This window comes from Hyperolius riggenbachi, chromosome 10 (genome assembly GCF_040937935.1).
Source record: "Hyperolius riggenbachi isolate aHypRig1 chromosome 10, aHypRig1.pri, whole genome shotgun sequence".
Classification (NCBI taxonomy): Eukaryota; Metazoa; Chordata; class Amphibia; order Anura; family Hyperoliidae; genus Hyperolius; species Hyperolius riggenbachi.
The window spans coordinates 126,201,714-126,224,598 of record NC_090655.1 but is presented as its reverse complement, the minus strand read 5'-3'; the positions used below and the strand labels follow the sequence as shown (position 1 = coordinate 126,224,598).

The 22,885-nt window shown below is 44.5% G+C and overlaps 1 protein-coding gene across 3 annotated transcripts in view; it reads left to right on the top strand.

Annotated features, from left to right (window-relative positions):
• LOC137535998 (transmembrane protein 150A-like) overlaps window positions 1-22,885 on the top strand; it is a 185,753-nt gene that overhangs the window by 99,184 nt on the left and 63,684 nt on the right. For all 3 annotated transcript variants that reach the window (XM_068257922.1, XM_068257923.1, XM_068257924.1), the window contains exon 3: window positions 13,456-13,527. In XM_068257922.1, coding sequence (XP_068114023.1) covers window positions 13,456-13,527 — 72 coding nt within the window. The remainder of the gene's footprint in view (window positions 1-13,455; window positions 13,528-22,885) is intronic.

Below are 22,885 nucleotides of genomic sequence, written 5' to 3'. Positions count from 1 at the left end.
TGACTAATCTATATATTAATATTCTAAAAAAAAAAAAAATTATTTATCATTTTCGCTACAGTTCCTCTTTAATGTGTTTGACTGATCATCAGGAAGTGTCACCACCTCTATAGAAGCAGATGTTTTGGTGGTTTGCTGGTCTGGAGCTTCCAGGTTGATAACATAGTACCAAGAGATGGGCAATGATCAAAGAAATGCAATTGTTGGTCATCTAAAATCTGGGCCACACATGCCCAGTGCACTCCAACTGGCGAAGAGACAGGGCTTTTACCAGGAGAATGAGGAGGCGGACAAAGACTGAGTGGGCGAGGCCAATACTGAGGGCGCTCAGTATCAGTGGACCTGGAGAAGCTGCAGCGATTACCCAGCCCGCAGTGACCTCCCCACCCTCCCTGCAGCGATCCCACCCCTGAGATCCCACCCACAGTGATCTGCTCTCCCTTCTTCCCACCCTCCCTGCAGTGATCCCACCCCTGAGATCCCCTGCCCGCAGTGATCTGCTCTCCCTTCTTCCCACCCTCCCTGCAGTGATCCCACCCCTGAGATCCCCTGCCCGCAGTGATCTGCTCTTCCTTCTTCCCACCCTCCCTGCAGTGATCCCACCCCTGAGATCCCCTGCCCACAGTGATCTGCTCTTCCTTCTTCCCACCCTCCCTGCAGTGATCCCACCCCTGAGATCCCCTGCCCACAGTGATCTGCTCTCCCTTCCCACCCTCCCTGCAATCTCACTCTAACTTCTCCACCCCACAGCGACACCCCCCTCCCTTATTCCTACCCTCCCTGCAGCAATGGGATTGGGGCCCCAAACCCTGGCACTTGCAGGAAGTGAGTATCACTCACACTACCTCTGTCCAGCGGCGATTGCATGTCCTTTTCCACCGCATACAGCTCAGTCTAATATCTACAGTACCGGGATGCGGTTTGATGTCATCCTGTTGAAACTCCGTACTGTGGACAGAAGACTGAGCTGTACGGCGGAGAAGGATGTACGATCGCTGCTGGAGGCACTGAGTAATCCTCACTTCCTGCGCAGTGGGGGAGATCTCTGGGGGTGGAGGGGGGGGAGCATCTATACTTGGGCATCTATATCTGGCTACCTATACTGCAGCACCTATACCGGTTTACCTATACTGCGGCAACTTTACCTGGCTACCTATACTGCGGCAACTTTACCTGGCTTCCCATACTGTGGCACCTATACCTGGCTACCTATGCTGGGGGGGGGGGGGGCAAAATAACACATCACAAATATTGTTCTTAAGCACATGGGGAGGGGGGGGGGGGGCAAAATAACACATCACAAATAATGTTCTCAAGCCTGTGGGAGGGGGGGGGGGGGGTGCAATTTCACACCCTCCCGGGAGCAATTTGGTCTAGAAACTGCCCAGCTTAGCTTCCAATGTGCACCCTGCATCACACACATGGGGAGACTTAGTGGGATGGGCTTATACTCACCATTGGCGTGCTGATCCCTCGTCGTTTACCTCTGATCCCTTCCACAGTGTCTTCTTCCATGTCCTTTAGTGGAGACATGTTCCCCAGCGATCGGCGTTGATGACGCCAGGGTCACGCAACGTCGTCAACATCTGGCGGCAAACTTATTATTTTTTTTTTTATTCAATGCAATAGCCTGTATTATATTACAAAAATGGATTAAAAAAATGCTTGAAAATTAATTGAAGATAAAACATTCAATAATAAAATGAATTGAAGATTAATTGAACCACTTTTTGCACAGAAATCCTGGGGAAACTGAACGCCAGGAAGGTTAATCTCCTCTGATCAGCTTAGGCCATTTCTCTACTTGTGAATTGCTGATGGTGTTTTTAGCAACACACAGTGAAATGTGATCTTCATGGACATCAGAAGTGCATAGAGTGCTTTCCATTTCAGCGGGGTGAAAACGCAGTGTGATTCCAATGATAAATTAATGGAATTGAAACCGCATCAGGGAGAATCTCATAGCAACACAAGTGCTGTCCACTCAGCTCGCGCATGCTAAGAATTAGAAACCCGTATTATTAGACTACAAATCAGGTGTTGACTTTTAGCAAAGTGTTATTCAGGCTCCTATGAAAGCTTTCATAAACCTGTTTATAAATACAATAAATAATAATAAACAGATACAATAATTCTCTTAGAAGCTAAATCGGTTATTGCAAAGCCTTGGGATTGCCTAGTCTTTCACTTGAACAGGTCATTGGTAAAAAATAAGTGGCACATATAATTGTCCTGTGGCGAGGCTGGATGGTAGAGCTAAGATCATATGGGACTGCCAGAAACCAAGCTCTTTATTCCCGTAGGCTAAATTAGACCATCCAGAGTATGACAGTTGCTGAGACCTATAACTATTTGATTTACTAGATTTTTTTTTCTATACTGTTAAAAAATTGGGCCCAAAAAATAAAGCACTTAAAGGACAACTGAGGGGAGAGGGATATGGGGACTACCTTATTATTATTTTTTTTTTTTATAGATCAATGCCATTTTCCTGGCTGTCCTGCTGATCTTTTGCCTATAATACTTTGTCATAGACCTTGGACAAGCATGCAGATCAGATGTTTGCCTTAAAGGGAACCAGAGAGGCAGCACCCACCCGTATTTTACCATATATACCAGTGGGAACATTAGAGAAAACACCTACCTTGCTTTCTGTTTCATTCTGCACTCTGCACTGTACAGCTTGCTTCTAATCAGCCCTGATAAAATCCCCGACTGAGCATTCAGTCTGGCTTTGCTCAGGAATATTTATAGCTCTCTCGGTCTTTTCAAGTCTAAGCCTGCCCCCTGCTGGCTCTGCTCAGGAATCATAGCTGAGTCATTATAGCAAAGCCAGACTGATTGCTCAGTCGGGGATTTTATCAGGTCTGATAAGAAACAAGCTGTGCAGTGCAGAATGGAACAGAAAGCATGGTAGGTGCTTTCTCTAATGTTCCCACTGATTTCTATGGTAAAATACACGACGGTGCTTCCTCTCTGGTTCACTTTAAAGCCAAACTGAAGAAATTTTTTTGGGAGGTGCAATAAATTGATAATGTAGGTATGTCCTTTTTTTTTTTTTTTTTTTTGTTTTTTTTTTTTTTGTTTTTTTTTTTTTTTTGGCACGCATACCTCTGCGCAGTGTAGTTATCTTTCTGCAGACTCTCCTGGTCCCGAATTCTGGCCGTTAAAATCGACTTACAAGTCAATGCTGAGCTGACAGGAGGAGCCTGTGCTCTTCTGTCTGTGTGACCTCTATTCCTTGCCTCTGCTCCCTGTCTCTGCTCCTCCTTGTCACCTCCGTGCTCGCTCATTCATCGCAGTGTGAATGCTGCTTTTTGTCACCAGAACGAGCAGGAGAAGGGCTGTCTGATCCTAAACGTGCAGGACATGACAGCGAGGAAGTACTACGAGCAGGACACGAGCAGGACATGACAGCGAGGAAGCACTACGAGCAGGACATGAGAGCGAGGAAGCACTATGAGCAGGACACGCGCAGGACATGACAGCGAGGAAGCACTATGAGCAGGACACGTGCAGGACATGACAGCGAGGAAGCACTATGAGCAAGACACGCGCAGGACATGACAGCGAGGAAGCACTATGAGCAAGACACGCGCAGGACATGACAGCGAGGAAGCACTACGAGCAGGACACGCGCAGGACACGCGGGCGAGGAAGCACTACGAGCAGGACACGCGGGCGAGGAAGCACTACGAGCAGGACACGCGGGCGAGGAAGCACTACGAGCAGGACACGCGCAGGACATGACAGCGAGGAAGCCACAAGAGAGCAGGCAATTTTAAAGGATTAAATAACTATTTACCTCAATGTAGTAGAAAGTGAACGCTTATTAGGGAGGTGCAATGCTCTGGAAGTAGTTATAGATCACGGCCATCTTGACAGGAGCACGGAAAGGCAGGAAAAATAAAAAATCCGGTGATCGCGGCGGAGGGGAGCAGCGAAAATTACTTGACTGTCTCTAAAGGGAGAAAATGAGAAGCCGGTGGTAATGTGTTTTTTTTTTTTTTTAATTGATATTTTGAACAACATTTCAGTTCCGTTAAGTTTGACTGCATTTGCCGCATGCTTGTTTCATGTGGGTGATTCAGACACTATTGTTGCATGAAAATTCAGCAGTATTCCAGGCAATTGCTGCTGTTTTTAAAAGGAAATAAATATGGTAGCCTCCATATGCCTTTAACCACTTCCGGGTTTCGGGTGGTTTTGCTGATCTGTGCTGCGGGGGCTCTTCAGCCCGCAGCACAGTTCGGATAGCAGCCAGGGCGATCAGACTCCGCCCCCCCTTTTTTTCCCACTAGGGGGATGTCCTGCTGGGGGGGTCTGATCGCCGCCGGCTGTTTGCACTTGCGGGGGGGCTCTTCAAAGCCCCCCTCCACAGCGCTTTCTGGCCCTCTTCCCTCCCTCTCCCTCCCCCTGTGAGCGGCGCAGGACGGAAATCCGTCCTGCGCCGCCTCAGATAGGCTTCAGCCTATCAGATGCCGGCGATCCCCGGCCAATCAGAGGCCGGGGATCGCCGATCTCCTCTACGGCGCTGCTGCGTAGCAGCACCGTCTGTATGTAAACAGCGGGGAAGATATTCCCCGCGTGTTTACATTTACCCTGCGAGCCGCGATCGGAGGCTCGCAGGGTGTTCATGGAGACACCCTCCGTGAACTGACATGGAACCATGGAAACCACTTCAGGATTCAGGGGCGTACTTATGCGTACTCAGAATCCTGAAGTGGTTAAGTAAGATTGAAATCCTTGCATTGATATATACATGCATAAAAATATTTGTAACATTTGTATCCATATGCAACTATGAAATATGCTGCTTAGTTGTTGAAATACCTACTAAAGATTTGTAAAAACAAGTTTATAGAATTGTGAATATTTCCTGGTTTATTCCTGCAGTAATATAAAGCGTTTCCCACAATCGCCTATACTAGTAAAATCCTGTCCTACTACACAATTAGGGCAGGTCAATCCCAGCAGCTATATTCCTGGAAGAAATGCCGCTGGAATCTTTCAACTTTTTCTATTTGTACTGTGGTATGACTTATTGTTTATTGCAGAATTTCAGCAGTGTAGTGTCTTCATTCTCATCACAGAAAATTGCCATTTTTTTTCCAGCTGGCTTATCATACAGGATTTGAAAAACTGTGGCACCTTTCTGATATGAAGCCTCCCCACCCATGTGTGGTGAATCTTTCTTTTGTAAGGACACTACCGGCCGACTAACAAATCCCAGTTCCCAGGATGCAAAGGAGTGAATTCAGTTGTGCATTGGAATTGTTGGCAATTCTAAAAGGGCCGGGCTAATGAAAGGCAATTCAGGGGATTTCACAGGAAATCACAATCTCTGTATAAATCACTAGCATTAAATGCAAAGTGCTTTTAAATCACCAGAAATTGATCCAGTAAAAGCTGCTAAAATCACTACAAAAAGCACTTAGTGATGGTGAGTGGGTTTTGCGACTTCCAGTGGGCTTGAGCGAAAGTGGTAGACACACAGTTTAAAACCACCAAGAGCTGAGTTTAGACCACTTTAAGGGCCCTTTTCCACTAGTAATCGTCACAAATGAAGCGCCAGCGATTGCAATTTTTTTCATTAATTTTGTTATGCGATTGCGATTTTTCATTTGCAATGCATTATTAGTCTTAAAATCGCTTCAGAAAGCGCTTGCGATTTGCAAATTGAAGCACTATAATGTAAAATACTTCTCATGATTTCTATGATAAAGTATTAAAAGTAAAATTTAAAAGTCACTAGTGATTTGCGATTCACCTGTGAAGTGGAAAAAGGCCTTTAAATGGAGAAGACATTTATATTTTTATGTATAAAGTGATATGGAAATTTACATCTGTATAGAGAAACCCTTAAAGGAAACCTGAAGTGAGTAAACTTATTTAAAATAAACACATGAAGTAGCTGCAAATTAATATTAAATACTAACCTCAGTGTCAGTTCCTCTCAGAAGCTCACCATTTTCTTCTTACAGTGATCCTTTCCAGTTCTGACAATATTTTGTCAGAACTGAAATACAACAGTTGCTGTCAGTTATATATCAGCAGCTGTCAGTTACAACTGATTGTGCAAGGTAATATCCATGTTTCCCTATGGCTCAAGTGGGTGATATTACAGTTTTAACAGTGTGCTGACCAGGAAGCTGTTAGGGGTTAATGGCCATTTTCAAAATGGAGGATGGAAAATTCTATTGATCACAGTGGAGAAATGGGACGCAGGAGAGGAGAAAGAGATTGAGTAGACTAAACGGGAGGCAAGTATGACCTGTGTATGGTTATTTTGACTTTTTATTTTCAGTTCAGGTTCTCTTTAAATATGTTTAGCACCATCTGTCTGTCCAGCTATGACTTTCTCATGGCCAAGCACAACTGAGCTGAAACAAGTAGAGTTTATGTGGAAAGCAAGCAATCTGCTAAAAGCGAAGCCATTCGGTTTAGTTGTGTATGAAGCAATTTTTCCTCAACAAGTAGATCTCTGATGCAAATGGGTAAACTTAAAAGAACTATTGAAATATTTCCTGTTAACAATAGGACGGCTTCCATGAAAGCTGGTTGTAGATACACTGCAGATTTATTGCAGGATTTGTATCAGCTGTAACAAAGAAGTGTTTTTTTTTCTTTGAAGGTTATTATGCTGTTGGGTATCCTTTGGAGCAGAGAGGAAGTTCTGAGTTCAGGTCCGCTTTAAGAATGTGTAAACCCAGCAGATGCCGCATACTGTATATGCCAATGCTCCTGCTACTCAGAGGAAACACGTGGTGGCACATGAAATGATAGGGTAAACCTGACTAAAGGTCACTTTGGCGAGTGCTGGACTGGACTTGAACCCACTTTGGGACAAGTCTACAGGTAGAAACTCCATACGCACACCTATTTTTGCCCAGTGCTCCCCACGATAAATTCCTTCCTGATCGATCCAGTTTCAGAGAATAATTAGTTCCAGCTATAGACTGCAAAACCATTTTCAATAGGGAATCTATAAAAAATTGATCGAAATGCAGCATTACGCTGTTTGGTACAGTGCAAGGATGTGGGCCGCTGACTGACAGCTGCTCCTGCAACACCCCTAATCAATCAAAATCTGACATCCGTCCTGTCAATGCTTCCAATCAATTTTACGCCAAAGTCAATCAGTAATTGGCAACGTGGACCTGTTCGGCAAGCCTTAAATGTGCCTTAGCAATGGAATGGTGAGCTTGAGGAGGATGGGGAAGCCTCTGGATCATTCAGAGGCTTCTCATTACAGTGGCAAGTATAAATCAGCAGGATGGCCATATGACCAAGCTAAGCTGTATTTGGCTACAGTAGAAAGTGTCAATCAGTTCACCACCTCTTTTGTGCAGAGTTGAGATTTCAGACAGATGTACAAACTAAAAGCTACCAAAGGGAAGAGGCCAAAACTGACCAAAAGTTTCAGTAATTATGGACCTGAACCTCTCCCAAGTGGATGTTAGCGGTGGTCATTAAGATACTTGCAATTTCAACTTAAAGCGGAATATAACCCTGCATTTCAACTTTGCTCTAAAACATTATTTACAGCATATTATATGCAACCAGCATTTTTTTTTTTACTAGACCAGCATTGGAAGGGTTAAACACAGACGTTTCAAGTTCCGTGGAGAGAACTGCAGAAGTCAGATTGTTACATTGTATTTAGTTAGATGTATTTATTGATAAACAGTTACACACTCTTTGGCAGTCCTCCAAGCTCCTTTTCAGTGAGAGATGAGTCACATTCAAGAATTAGATACATGTATGTAAACAAAATGTATCTAATTGCAGGTTCGGATGCGTCTACAGAAATCTCAAGGGACTTTAAAGCCCTGTGTAACCCTTCCAATGCTGGTCTAGTAAAAAAAAAAATGCTGGTTGCATATAATATACTGTAAATAATGTTTTAGAGCAAAGTTGAAATGCAGGGTTATATTCCGCTTTAATGCAGATCTTGGTAAATGTATTTAAATATATGCAGGTTCTATTTCGAAGTGGAACATTTATATAACCTAAAATGTGCATCAACTTGAAATTTGCATCTCCTTGACCTCTTCTTCATCTCTATCTTCTGTGAATATGAACAGCTTGCAGTATTGTATACTTATTTACATGGTGCCTGTCTAACAATTAATTTCACCTACATTAGCTGCAGTATAGTGGATATATAGATTCAAAATGATTTTGTTGATCTTTCAGTCTGGAGTTTAAATATTGGCTAGTGGAAATCTTCTGTGTCACAAAGGTGAACGTCTGTTACTTATTTGGTTTACGCTGCTCCAGGGCCGGATTTACCATAAGGCACTATAGGCACGTGCCTACAAGCGCCTGATGAGGGAAAGGTGGCTCACTCCCCTCCCCAAGTGCCTCCCTTCCTCCTTCCCTATGCATGAGTCCCGAGCGTGAATGTGAGGTTACTCACCCAGCTCTTGGCATTCCACTGTAGAGATTTTCCATCAGTCCGGGGCACCTCTAGCTACTTAATACTGAGGGTACCTCTGGCTACATAATGCTAAGGGGCACCTGTAGCTTCCTATGAGGGACAAAGGGGGGGAAGTAAGGTAGAAGTGACAGCTGGGCCAGTCAGCACACTTTTGTGGTGCAGTTGAGCAGAGGTTTGTAGGTTCATGGTGGGCAAAGTCTAGGGTGCAGGACATCTGTGCCTATAGGCTCCAGTGATGTAAATCCAATTTTTTTTTTATGTTCACTATTTGTCTTTGGTTATATTTTTTATGTACCTTAACTTCATTTGGTCATTTTTGTAATGTAAAATCTCTTGCTAGCAACAGGTGGGCAACGCGGCTTAATGCACTGCAATGCACCACCTGTGTGTGAGGTTTACAGTGCGGCGGTAGCATTGTGTTATAACGGATGCAGTGTGTTGTGGCTTAACGCGTACGTCAACTAGCCTTAAGCCCCATCTACACAATTCGATTCTTTGTGCGATTCGACTAAGATTCTATTACGATCTGATTAAATCCGACATGTCCGATCAGGATTCGATTCAATTCGATTGGCCATTGCAAAACAATGGCAAATCGAATTAAATTGAATCCCGATCGGACATGTCGGATTTAATCGAATCGTAATGGAATTTATGCCTCGTACACACCATACAATTTTCTGTTATGCTGGATACACACCATGCGTTTCCGCGTTCGATGCGTCCGTCGATACGCGTCGATTCGATTATTTCCGACATGTCCGATTCAAGCTTCGGTGGATCGTTAGGTCGATTTGCCATACTTTACATGGCAATCAACCTGAAAATCATCGAAATTCGTTCGGAAATGCTCGGAAATAATCGAATCGACGCGTATCGACAGACGCATTCGACGCGGAAACGCATGGTGTGTATCCAGCATTAGATAGATTTTCTGTAAGATTTTCTTTAGATTATTGTTTGTAAAGTACTGCTAGAGACTGGTCATTATCCCTGGTGCATTGTCTTCTGGTTTTCTCCTGCTGTGTAGAACAATGCTTAATTGCTAGGCAGATACAATTGTGTTCAAAATTATTCAACCCCCACTGAAATGGAGTGTTTTGGCCAGTTTGACATTGATTTTGATCATTTCAGTCATCTTGTTTACAATTAAATCACAGAGGCACTTGTAAGTCAGACAAATATAACATAACATTTATAATGAAATAACCACAAATGTCTTTTCTGTGCTCACATAATTATCTGTTTTATTCAACCCCCAAGTGACATTCATTCTTTGTACTTAGTACAACATCCTTGCTACATATGTACCCCTGGCTACATGTACTGGGCACATATACCCCTGGCTACATATACTGGGGTCATCTATACCTCTGGCTACATATACTGGGGACATATATCCCTGGCTACATATATCCCTGGCTACATATACTGGGGACATATATCCCTGGCTACATATACTGGGGACATATATCCCTGGCTACATATACCCCTGGCTACATATACTGGGGACATATATCCCTGGCTACATATACCCCTGGCTACATATACTGGGGACATATACCCCTGACTACATATACTGAGGACATATACCCCTGACTACATATAATAATTGCAGTATTTGTATAGCGCCTTTCTTCTGGCCGACTCAAAGCGCTTGCGTGGCAGCCACTAGAGCGCACTCAGTAGGCAGTAGCAGTGTTAAGGAGACTTGCCCAAGAAACTCCTTACTGAAATAGGTGCTGGCTTACTGAACAGGCAGAGCCGAGATTTGAACCCACGTCTCCTGTGTCAGAGGCAGAGCCCTTAACCATTATACTATCCAGCCACTGGGCACATATACCCCTGCCTACATATACTGGGCACATATACCCCTGCCTACATATACTGGGCACATATACCTCTGGCTACATATACTGGGCACATATACCCCTGCACCATATACTGGGCACATATACCCCCGGCTACCTGTTCTGGGGACATCTCTACCCCGGCTACCTGTTCTGGGGACATCTATACCGCTGGCCACCTATTCTGGGGACACCTATAGACCTGGGGCTACATATTTTTGGGGAACCACTGCTATCAGATTGAGTGTATTTTGGGGAACTGCTGCCAGGTGAGAGGTGTCTACCATATTAAGGGGGCATTCTGCCTATTTATGTGAAATGCTGTCTATGTGCCTCATGACTGCTGAATTTGTCTTGTTGGGGGCCTCATGTTTGCTGAATTTGTCTTGATGGGGGGCGCCTCATGATTGCTGAATTTGTCTTGTTGGGGGGCCTCATGATTGCTGAATTTGTCTTGTTGGGGGGTCACATGATTGCTAACTGCGAGACTATGGAAAAAGCGGAATCATCATCATATGAGACAATAGCATTAAACCTACTTTTTCAGCTTTTTAAAACCGAAAATGAAACTGGGAGGTTGTAAAAAAAAAATGGAACACATTTTTCAGGAGTCTGATGGATGAAATTGTTTATCTTCACAGTTTTTCAACTTGGATTTTCCATAATGTTCATGTATGAGTTAAAACGTTTCTATTCAGTTTAAATTGCTGTTGGCACTTTGCGATAGTAAAGTGACTTTTGGGTTGCAGTTTGGGCACTCGACCTTCAAAAGGTTCGCCACCACTGTCCTAATCTAATGTCCCACCATTGCTAAGTTCATGTAAGCTTGTCTCCACCCACGACCACACCCACATTCTGGTTCATGACCACACCCATTTTTTGGTGCTACGCGCGCCGCATGGCGTAGCCCCACTCTTCCCCCCCTCCGGAAAATTTTCTGCGGACGCCCATGGACAGAGCTAGCTGTCATTTTGTCTGAGGTCTGATCCGGAAACGAAGGAACTTAACGTGCTTTCCCAAAAGGACATTTTCATTGTATATTGCATTTATAATAAAAGGCTCTAAAGTCACTAATTTGCTCAGCTACACCTACTATGCAGCCACACAGAATGAATCCTAGCTTTGTGAAGAGTCGCTACTACGGTTCATATAGCCAGATAGAAGAGTGTTTTAACCGTTTTTATCTGCAGGTTTTAGAATCTGGGAGGTTTGGTCTTCTGCCCTTCTGCAGAAGTGGTGGCAGTTTTGTACCAGGTGTGTAATTTGTGTTACTGTAAGGCCTCGATTCATAAAAGTGCTGTCGGGAAGGTAACGTCGAGCGGGGAAACACCGCTGTCGGTATTTCCGCCTTCAGGGTGGTAATTCATAAAAATTTTGCTAGATGTGTCAGGCGTGCGGAGATATTCCGCTGTAGGCAGGCGTAAGGCTGTCGGGAGACATGCGGAAACAGGGGAAGCAGGCGGAGTCCCTCGTGCGGTGTTCTCTCTGCAGCTGCTTGGGAGGTCTGTCCCATTCACTCCAATGTATTCCGCACGCTTCTCGCCACATCAGAGGTAGCGGTAATACCCGTCCGCATACCGCTACCTCTAATCTTTATGAATTGACATTTGTTACTTTTGCTATGATAATCACCGCGCAAGGCGGTGATTGATCACTCTGCTCACGAATGTCGGCTTTTCATGCGGAAAAAGCCTTTATGAATACAGATTTTGCTGTGTGGTCGGTAAAGTGAGCAGTTTTCAGCATTTCCGAATGCGGGAATGCTTTATGAATCGAGGCCTAACTCACAAGCTCCCTTCCAGCCTGTCTGCTGCCAAAATTCCAACGGGTGTAGCCCATCAATTGCGTCCACGAGATTGGATGGTCTGTGCGCTGAAACCGATTGGAAGACATTGTGTGGTCTGGCCACCAAGGGGCATGTGACAGTGTACATTTGTCCCTATGTAAAATGCGCTATAAATGACTTGTCATATGTAGCTGTCACTTAGTATTATAAATCCTCTTACTGACAGGTTTTAGACTAGCACATATTTTAAAGTACACCTGAAGTGAGAAGCCTATTGTGGCTGCCATATTTATTTCCTTTTAGACAATACCAGTTGCCTGGCAGTCCTGCTGATCTATTTGGCTGTGTCAGCCTTCATTTTCCTCTCACTTCAGGGTGTGCTTTCATGGGGAAATTCTCATTTTCATTTAACCATCTCTTAACCTCCCTGGCGTTCTATTAAGATCGCCAGGGAGGCTGCGGGAGGGGGTTTTTTTTAATAAAAAAAAAACTATTTCATGCAGCCAACTGAAAGTTGGCTGCATGAAAGCCCACTAGAGGGCGCTCCGGATGCGTTCTTCTGATCGCCTCCGGCGGCCAGAAGTAACACGGAAGGCCGCAATGAGCGGCCTTCCGTGTTTCGCTTACCTCGTCGCCATGGCGACGAGCGGAGTGACGTCATGGACGTCAGCCGACGTCCTGACGTCAGCCGCCTCCGATCCAGCCCTTAGCGCTGGCCGGAACTTTTTGTTCCGGCTACGTTGGGCTCAGGCGGCTGGGGGGACCCTCTTTCGCCGCTGCATGCGGCGGATCGCCGCGCTGCAGCGGCGAACAGGTAGCACACGCGGCTGGCAAAGTGCCGGCTGCGTGTGCTGCTTTTTATTTGAGCCAAATCGGCCCAGCAGGGCCTGAGCGGCAGGCTCCGGCGGTACTGGACGAGCTGAGCTCGTCCAGACCGCTCAGCAGGTTAAGCACTTCCTGGAAACGACCCTTAGCAAGATGGCTACTAACCTGCCTACTCACATGCACTCCTTTCTGGCAGGTGGATTTTACCACTACCGTCTATAGAGAGCTTTTGAAAATGAAGAAAACCATGAGAATCCCCCATGAGGATATAAACCACTCCAAAACCTGTCAGTAAGCAGTTCAGAGATGTGCCTTCTCTAAGTGACTGTTGCATGGAGCAAAAGTAACTTCCAATGCATTTTACTCTTGGATAAATGTACCTCTTCCATATGTGTGTACACATTTTACATTTTACAGTTTTTCGTGACCGTGTACCTCTGAACAGGTTTTGAAGTCCTACAATGGAAACTGTTTTTACTTCCGTGCCTTTGCTGTGGCCTTGTTTATGTGTTTTCCATGTGTTTGGTGTAACTCTGTATATTTAATTTCAGGGTTTATAATCACTCCTGTGGCCCAATGAATGATGGGACCTGCTGCACTTTAGATCACATCCCACTTGTAAGGTAAGAAGCACTGCTGAAGACATATTTTTATCGTTATCAAAACTAATGGCGGTTTCACTGTGTAAACAATCTGCACATACATTTTCAGTTAGTTACCTAGAATATAAGGGAAGATGCCGAGAGCCCAGTATGCACCAGTGTAGTATGTACTGTAAATTGGGTATGGAAGGTAAGTATAAGTAGCTTATACTCACAAACAAGGGTTACCGTCGTTGGCCCTAGACTTTTTGCTGCCTGAGGCAAATTTATAAAAAAAATTGCCCCCCCCCCCCCCACCGGAGGGGTTGCGGGCAGGACGGGGGTATTGAGCCTGGCAGTGGGGAGGGGGCGCCTGGGTCCCCCGATCTGCGCTCCCCTCCAGCTGTAATAGGAAGCAGCCGATGCCCAATAGTAAGATGCACGGGCGGGGAGAACTCACCTTTTCCGTGTTCCAGCGTGCGCTCCACTGACGTCACTTCCTGCATCGCCGCCCACTGTATTGTAAGTGGACGGCGATGCAGGAAGTGACGTCAGTGGAGCACACACTGGAACGCGGATAAGGTGAGTCCTCCCCGCCCGTGCATCTTACTATTGGGCATCGGCTGCTTCCTATTACAGCTGGAGGGGAGCGCCGATCGGGGGACCCAGGCGAGGGAGGGGGGGGGGTCCGACCCCCCCCCCCCCCCCCCCCCTCCCCATCGCTAGGCCCAATACACCTGTCCTGCCCGCTACCCCTCTGCACCCACGGACGGCCGGGTGCCGCCCCTAGAAGTTTTCCGCCTGAGGCAAACGTTTCACCCCGCCTCATGAGCGGGCCGGCCCTGGTTACCGTCCAGGTAACCACTATGAAGGCAGGTGAGGAGATTAGACCTGTCCCCACTCAGGATTAAGAAGTCACTCTCTGTAGATTGGGAAAAAGGAAGAACTCCCCTCCACCAGGGGTGGAAACTGCAATAGTAGTACAGAGGCACCAACAGGGTAAAAACAATATTTCTTTAAAATGGATAAAATGAAGTAGGTAGCGATGGACTTACCCCCTCCAAAACCGACACAAATTTTAAACAAAAATGCAGTTTTTAAACAAAAATCAATTTACATACTCCGAACAAGGTGCAACGCATTTCGCGGCTATATCCCACTTCCTCAGGCAATAAATAGGAGCATATCTCTGAGAATGATCATTCTGAGAACGATTGTTGTACAGACACACTGTTCAGCAGTGTATTCTGCTCAGTACAGATTGGAGGAGGAAGAGGGGCATGCTTTTTGTAGCCATAGTTTGCCTAGGCACCTGCTATTATCACAGGTGCCCTTTTCAACAGGGCACGGGGGGTTAATGCTAGGTACCAGTGCCTAGCCTTAACCGACCACATCTTGGTGAAAAAGGCACCTGCTGTAATATCATATGGCTAGGCCAATTGCAGCTACAAAATACTCAGAGGGTGGTTTTAAGGTTAGGCGCCCACCACCGGGAAGGGGGGTTCTGTGTGAGAGTAGGAAAGCAGTTAGATCATAGTAAATATCAGTGACTATTACTGATATTTTACTATATGAATGAAGTAATAGAATATCGCTAGATGTAACCATATTCTATTACCAGTTATTTCCTGCGATCTTTTCAACTGGTGCCTTTGTCAAATGTATGCCCTGATCTGCATGTTGTTCAGGGTCTGCCGCTAACCGTATTAGAGGCAGAGGATTAGGACAGCCAGGCAATATGCATTGTTAAAAAGGAAATGAATATGCCAGCCTCCATATTCCTTTCAGTGCAGCCATTCCATTCCTTTCAGTGCAGCCATATGACTAGAGGTGAAAAAAGGCATTCTACGGATTTCTGTCAAAAATGCATTTTTAAGGTCCATTTGTGTTTCTTACAATTCTTATGTAGATTATCACTTTGTATCTATTGAAAGCGTATAACTGTTTTTTATTTAATTGATGAAACTATGTGTATCGCTCCCAAACCTAGGATGTAGGTACTTAAACGTCTTTTTTCTTTTTTTTTTCAGTGTTTTGTTATGTTCTCTGTAGCCTATGGCGCTTCTCATATGAGCAGTTTATAAAAACAAAACCTACATTCCCTAGTGTAGCCAGTTAGGTGCCTGTTTGAACCTGTGTATGTAAGTGTAATCCATTTATGCCTGCATCAACTTTACCAGGTTTGGGTAAAGAACATGCTGTCTTGTGAATAGAAATGAGGTATGTTGCTGAACATGTAATGTCCTACTAAACCCACAGCAAAGGCTGTTTAAAGTGGACCTGGACTCTTGCATAGGACAGAAGGAAAACCAAGAGAAATGCACCCTGTATGTATTTAGAGAGTTTAGACTGTCTAATTCCCCCTCAGTTGTAATGTGATCTCTCCCCTGTGTCAGCTGACTGCCACGGCAAATAAGTCAGATAAGCTCATTTGAAAGCATAGGATGTTAACAATGTCTGCTTCCATGAAAGCAGGAAGTAGAAACAGTGCAGATTGAGACAGTTTATTACAAATCCTGCATTAAAAGAAATATTTTTCTTTATTATGGCGTTGCGTATCTTCTAGACTAGAGCAGTGAGGAAGTTATGTTCAGGTCCGTTTTTTAGGCAAGTCTCCGCTTCCTCCTTTATATTGGGAATAATCACCTGTGTACTGCGGATATTTACACCTGCAAGCCCTGGAGATAAAATATCACTGTCATTACAGATGACCAGTGAGATGCTATTTTCAAGCTGAATGCAGTTTATATGCATCATGAAATTGTTGCAGTCAAATGCCGTTGCTGTTGCCTACTTCCAAGGTGCAGGAAATTTACCACAACTGAAATTTACAGTTCATTGATCATCGCTATTTCCTTTAGAAATCTGCAAAGTGTGCTTTCGTTTTCAAGTGGTTTAGTTCAGGGCCACTTTAACCACTTGCAGCCCGCTGATCTTTTGCCCCTTAGGACTGGAGATCTTTTTTTTTTTTTTATTTATTATTATTTTTTAACGCAAGCAAACTCAACCAGTCATCATGGGGTCAGGATCCAGTAATATTGGCTACTGACCACAATATAGTGCATAAAAGTATGACCTCAAAGCAGGGTTGCAATAACGACAGAACGGCGTGCACAGCGAGGGGAAAGGGTCCGCGCGGTGATAGAAATATACGCTCTGGCAGGTATAACAGCACACACAGATTGTAATCGCTGCCCTTCAGAAGCGGTTAAGTCCTGTTTAATCTTTATTCAAAACGCACTTACAATTTCTATTCTGCTGATAATTGTGTTTTTGAGTAAAATTTGCTTTTATATATAATATTGAGCAATTAGAGGGTTTGCTTATCATTAAGGTTCAAAGTTTGAATATGCTATACAAGTCACCTGGGGAGTCAGAATAATAGTCTTGTAATCACATGTGCATTTAGCTAGGAGACCTCCATCCATCTGATGTGTGGAGTCTATGCAATTCCCTAACTGCTATACTGGCTGCTGTAACCGTGGTCCAGCTAACTTGGTGAGTCATACTACTCACAGGGAGTATAATAATAATACCTATGTGTACTGGCCCAAAAAATAGACCTGCAATGCACAGATCTTTGTGCATTGCACATTTAATGCATTCAGTGTGCAGCAGGCTCTTCTGTACAAACCCCAGCCCCTAACCTTCCTACTCCTCCCCAAGTGTTCTGTGCTGTAGTGATGCTGGAGAAGTCTGCAGAGCCAGTTCTGCTCCATCAGAGATGTACAGTGTAATAAGCTGAGGCTGGGAGCACGCTCATCTGTTGGTTTTCTGCACACTCTGTGTGTCTGTGTGAAAACATGCACATTTTATCAAGGAAGCTAATGTAATTGATAGAGAAAATGTGTGCAGTGCTTCACTGATGTCTGTTTTTTTTTCCTGCACGGGGAAAACACATTCAAGTGTACACCAGCCAATTGTATAACCTTGGTTCTCGGTGGTGGGGGGGCTCTCCATCCAAAGTTTCGCAGGGGGGCCCAGTGATTTGTAGTTACGTTCCTGCCGTATAACTTAAGAAATGAAGACTATTTAGGGCTTTAAAGCAAGCAGCTTTTGAAGGTGCTATGTGGCTTTTTATTACTGTAAGGGACTGTAGCTGGGCAGTCATGCCTAATAATAAGTAAGGTGTTGCAGACGGGGAGACGTTAGGAACACATTATCCATACCTGACTGTGCAGGAAATATGGTTGCTCTAGGGCTCAGCCCTCCCGGACACTAGATTCTGCAGCATTAACCTGCCATGCTCTCACCCTGTGTCCTGGAGGTGTAGTCTTCATGTTCAGAAAAGCATTTCATTTTAAATCATTTACTTCTTTCTAAGAAAGGCAGTTGTAAATTGCTATGCCAGCCCTCTGCATTTCCCCTGCTTTCCTGTAGTTCACACAAGTGATTTTAATGTATTCAGCAGCAGCATTAGACTTGATGAATGTGGCTTTATGATTTTCCATGAACTCTGTGCAGGGTATATTAATATCTCTTGCTGTATGATCTGCTCCTGTGTTTTCTGTTCCCACCACAGTCCCGATGCTCCAGTCTCCTTTATTTAGCCACTGGCAGCCAGTTCTAGCAAGGCGCCCTTTCATTTTTATGAGAATACATACTGAAATACTGCATGTTAAATCAGAGCTGCTGACAAGATGGGCTCATGTGAGATGGGAATGGTTTGCCCTCTGCAGAATTCAGACTGGGTGGTTAATAGGTCTAACAGAAACACGTTGTCTACCAAAACTCTTCCTACTACATGGAAAAATAACCACTGTAACTTCAATTCTTTCTCAATACATTCATAGCAATTTTGCATGATTTGCAAAGAGCCAACATATTCTGTGGCACTGTGCAAAGTGTGAAACAAACATGGGGTGCATAATAATACAGACACTGATATGCACAAATATACAAATGCAGAACTGGTACAAAAATTGGTAATAAGTGACAAAAGTAACATGATGAATAAAATGTTTAACAAATTTAGACACAAGGGTGAGAGAGCCCTGTCCTTGCGAGCTTTCAACCTAAAGGAGAAGGGGGGGGGGGCAGTTGTTAAGAAGAGCTGGGAAAATATACAATATTGATACCTAGAGGCAGTGTTTTTTTAGGTCATCTAGTAGGAGTGCAAGGTTAAAGAGAAACCATAACCAAGAATTGAACTTTATCCCAATCAGTAGCTGATACCCCTTTCCCATGAGAAATCTATTCCTTTTCTCAAACGGATCATCAGGGGGCTCTGTATGGCTGATTTTGTGGTGAAACCCCTCCCCCAAATGTCAGCGCCTCACAGCACTGAGGTACCGACATCATACTGTGGGAGCCTTGTTGCATTGTTGGAAAAAACAGCTGTTTACAACTGCCAAAAAAGCAAGCAACATCTCCTTCCAGTGAACCTGCCAGCAGTAAAAGTGTCGCCATGTGATAAATGCCAGAATCTAAATCAGGGAGAGGAAAGATTTTACTCAGGCAAACACTGACTGACTAAATAATTTATACATAATTGTAAAAATTAAGCACTTTATTTTTACTGGAGTTCTTTAAGTTGGACTTGTCATAAGGTGGAGCATATGCTTGATGGAAAAAGTGAGCTTTGAAGGAGCGTTTAAAGATATCAAAGGTTGGAGAGTGAGGGATGTGTTGTGGCAGGGGATTCCCACTTATTAGCATAGATACAGGACTACAGAGCTTGGTCTGCATTTGATTTGTACCCAAAGAACAGTGGATGCCAGACTACATTTTCCCAAAACAAGCAGCTGAACATAGTACTGGTTAATGGCACCACCCTTGATATAAGACACCAGTGTTTGAATCTTGACTGTAAGCAGTATGGAGTTCATTGGCAGAATTCCCTCAGGCCTCTTTCACACTGGAACATTGCATTACCCTGTGTTTACTGCAGGGTGACACAACACCAACGAATGTCTATGGGGCCTTTCATACCGGGACGGTGCGACACGATGCAACGGAGTGACTGTCTTTGCTGGCACGAGGGAACCTCTCTTTCTGCTTGACTTACAGCCAGAAAGGGGATTAGAGCCTCATTTCCTGCTTGGTTTACGGCCAGAGAAGGGATTACCGTGTAGTAATGCGGGAATCCCCGAAGGTCTTTAGCGGTGCAATGCAATCATCTAATTGCATTGCACCAGCAATGCAGCCTGGCAGTGTGAAGCCAGACTCATTCTTCAGATGTCCATTGTTAGTGCCAGAGCTGACATGAATGAGCCCACTATAGTTGCGTTTTTTTTGGTTGCAAGAGGATCTTTATTACTGTTTTCACTTTCACTTACACATTTAAAGGTAATCTGAAGTGAAAATACACTTCTGATATGATTTCTATGTGTAGTACAGCTAAAGGCGCGTACACACGCCATATTTCCGCAAACGACTGGTCCGCCAGACCCTCCCGCTGGGCGAACGTTCTGCCGACCGTAGCACATGTGTACGCGCTGTCGGCAGGTGGTTGTGCTTAGCATCCCTGACATACGTTGGTATTGGAGGCATGCTGAAGCTTGTGCACACCTGGATTAGATTGGATAAAACGTTGGTAAATAAGCCAGTCAGTCACTCCGGCCCTCCTCCATATTCATCCTGCAATTCTGACAAGTCCACCTGTTGCGTTGTAAATGGTGCATCCTCTAGAGCAAACTATTTTGTTTCCAAGTGTCAAACCTTTTGTTTCTTTGACGAAAGGAAATGAGGTAAGTGGTGCGTGTGGGAGGATATTTCTGGAAATAGTGTAAGTGGATTTTGGAGTTCCTGTGCCAGAAGTCGTCTGCATGCTTTACCTAATCCCAGCCTGCATAGGCTTGTCTGTGTCCTCAGGCTTGCTGCGGTACATGGATGTGTGCTTTCTTCTCAGCCTTGCTGTCCAGCAGTGATATATAGCTTAACAGCTGCTGAATTATGAAAAAAAACTAATCAAAAACCATTGTCTTAAGTGGCACAGACAATCCCTTTAGTAATTGATGCCCCATTTGTCTTGCCATATCTAACAGCAAGGTGTGTTGTAAGAGAAAATACCATGTCCAGGATTTTTTCTTTCTCATAAAGGACAACTGAAGCAAGAGGGATAATTTAGTAGGCTACATTCACAGTGGGAACTTGTGGAGCTGCGTTATAAAGTCTTAGAACACAGCTTACTGCACTGCAATGATCCTATGGGGGCGTTGACAGTGTGAGGTTATCGTCTCATTGTAACGTTTAGCATTATGGTAACGCACTGCTGCAGTGTGTTACCTCTAGACACACATGTTACCAGGTACAGGAAAGCATACTTTTCATTGCCTGTATGCTTCACTGTACCTACTGTATACAAAGGTAATGCATTGTTAATGTGTTACCACCTTTTTTGGGGGGTTGCGTTGTAATGCTGCGTTGTGACTTTAACGTCGCATTACAACGCAAAGTCCCACTGTGAATAAGCCCTAAGATTTCAGCCATTATAGTTTAAAAATGAAAAGTTCTACAGTAGATAAAACCCACACATTTTTATTTGTCCCAATTATGACAGCATAAAATAATGACCCCATACATTGCCTTAACAACATTTTTTATTTGGAATGTTGACCAAGACTCATCCCTGGTAGTGGTAGTGTGACAGTAGCCCGGAGCTGTACGGCAGAGGAAGTTGCACGATCATCGCTGGAGAGAGGCACAGTGAGTAATTCTCCACATGCTCATCTCACTGTGCCGCCAGTGGATCGGGAGAGGGGGGGGGGGAGGGGATCAGAAAAAGGGAAGGGAGGAGAGATCGGCAGTAAGGAAGGGAACAAGGGAATGCCGTTGCACTGCTCTGCCCTGCCGGCTCCAGGTGGGCTTCTCTGGGACTGATGGATGCTTGTTGGTACACTGGGTAGCACAGATTGCTACCCGCAGTGTGCTGACAGGCATTCACCAGTTCCAGGGAAGACCACAGAAGCAAAAAAGCGAAGCCGGTGGCGCAGAGCAGTTATAAATCTCCCTCGTGGCATGGACGAGCCTGACTCTCTAGTCAGGCTCGTCCCTTAATGCTAGGGAGGTTAAAGGATACCCGAAGTGACGTGACATGTGCATGTACAGTTTAAACAACAAAGGTGAATCCTGAGAGACAATTGTATATAAATCAAAGATGAGCTTTATTGTAATATAGTTACACAAGAAAAATATATAAAAACAATTAAAATCATGCACCCCTTGTTGACACAATAATAATTCATATAGCCAATGGCTATAGTATTGTATAATAAAGAAAATAAATTAATAATAAATACAGCCCAACCCTTCACTCAAACCACAATAATTCCTCGGTAGTAAACAAAGATGAGAAAGTGACAAGTGCTAAAGTGCATAACAAGCCACTCCTGAACCTAGAATGGACAGGAATGGTACCAAAGTGCTCTCAGTGTAATAGAAATGGCAGCGCTGGAGCAGAAGTGCAATAAACCCAAAAAGGGAGGAAGGTAATCAAGGTGAGGAAGGAGAAAATGTAAGTGGACAAGGAGACCAAACAGCAAGTGCACCAAAGACGACTCACCGATGTAGGGAAAGGCAGAGGAAGGGCTGTGTCAGCCAGGGATGTACAATTTTCGTGTGGTGCGGTCTCTCAGGATTCACCTTTTGTTGTTTAAACTGATATATTGTTCAGAATCCTCTTCTGCACACATGACATTTAATCTAGTTATATTGTGATGAGCTAATTCATATGTACTGGTGCTGCCCATATGGTTGTGTTATGGATGTGTATGTACAGTGCCTAGCACACAAACAACTATGCTGTGTTCCTTTTTTTCTTTCTCTGCCTGAAAGAGTTAAATATCAGGTATGTAAGTGGCTGACTGTTTTATAGTTGGAATTTCTTATCAGTAGGGGTCACACTTTAGTCACTTCCTGTCTGAGTCAGGACTGAGTCAGCCACTTACATACCTGATATTTAACTCTTTCAGGCAGCGAAAGAAAAAAAGGAACACAGCATAGTTATTTGTGTGCTAGGCACTTTCTGCATTTCAATGGGTCTGTTAAGTTGCACCGTGGCACCTCACTGTGAACGGGGCCTAAACTGTATGTAGTGACCGGCTCCATCCAAATCATGGCTTCACTCCCCACCCACCTTCACCTCGCCAGTATAAAAGGAGAAGGGAAGGCGGTCTTGGCACTGTGTGAAGTCAGTGTGTGTGGAGCCAGGCATTGTATCCAGATCAAGTTCTGTGCTACTAGGTTGCTGGTCGGATTCCATAGAGCTTTCATAAGGGGATACTCCACTATTCTTAAGCTATATACCCATGTCGTGAATTTTCTGACGACCAATGTTTTGGGGGTTTTTTTTGAGCGCCAATTGGTCGTTTACGCGATATTGCGGCGTGGGCACAGGTTCTCGACCATGCGAACATTGCTTAGCGTCCCACCGCAATAAGTCACGGCCGCGGTGAAAAAT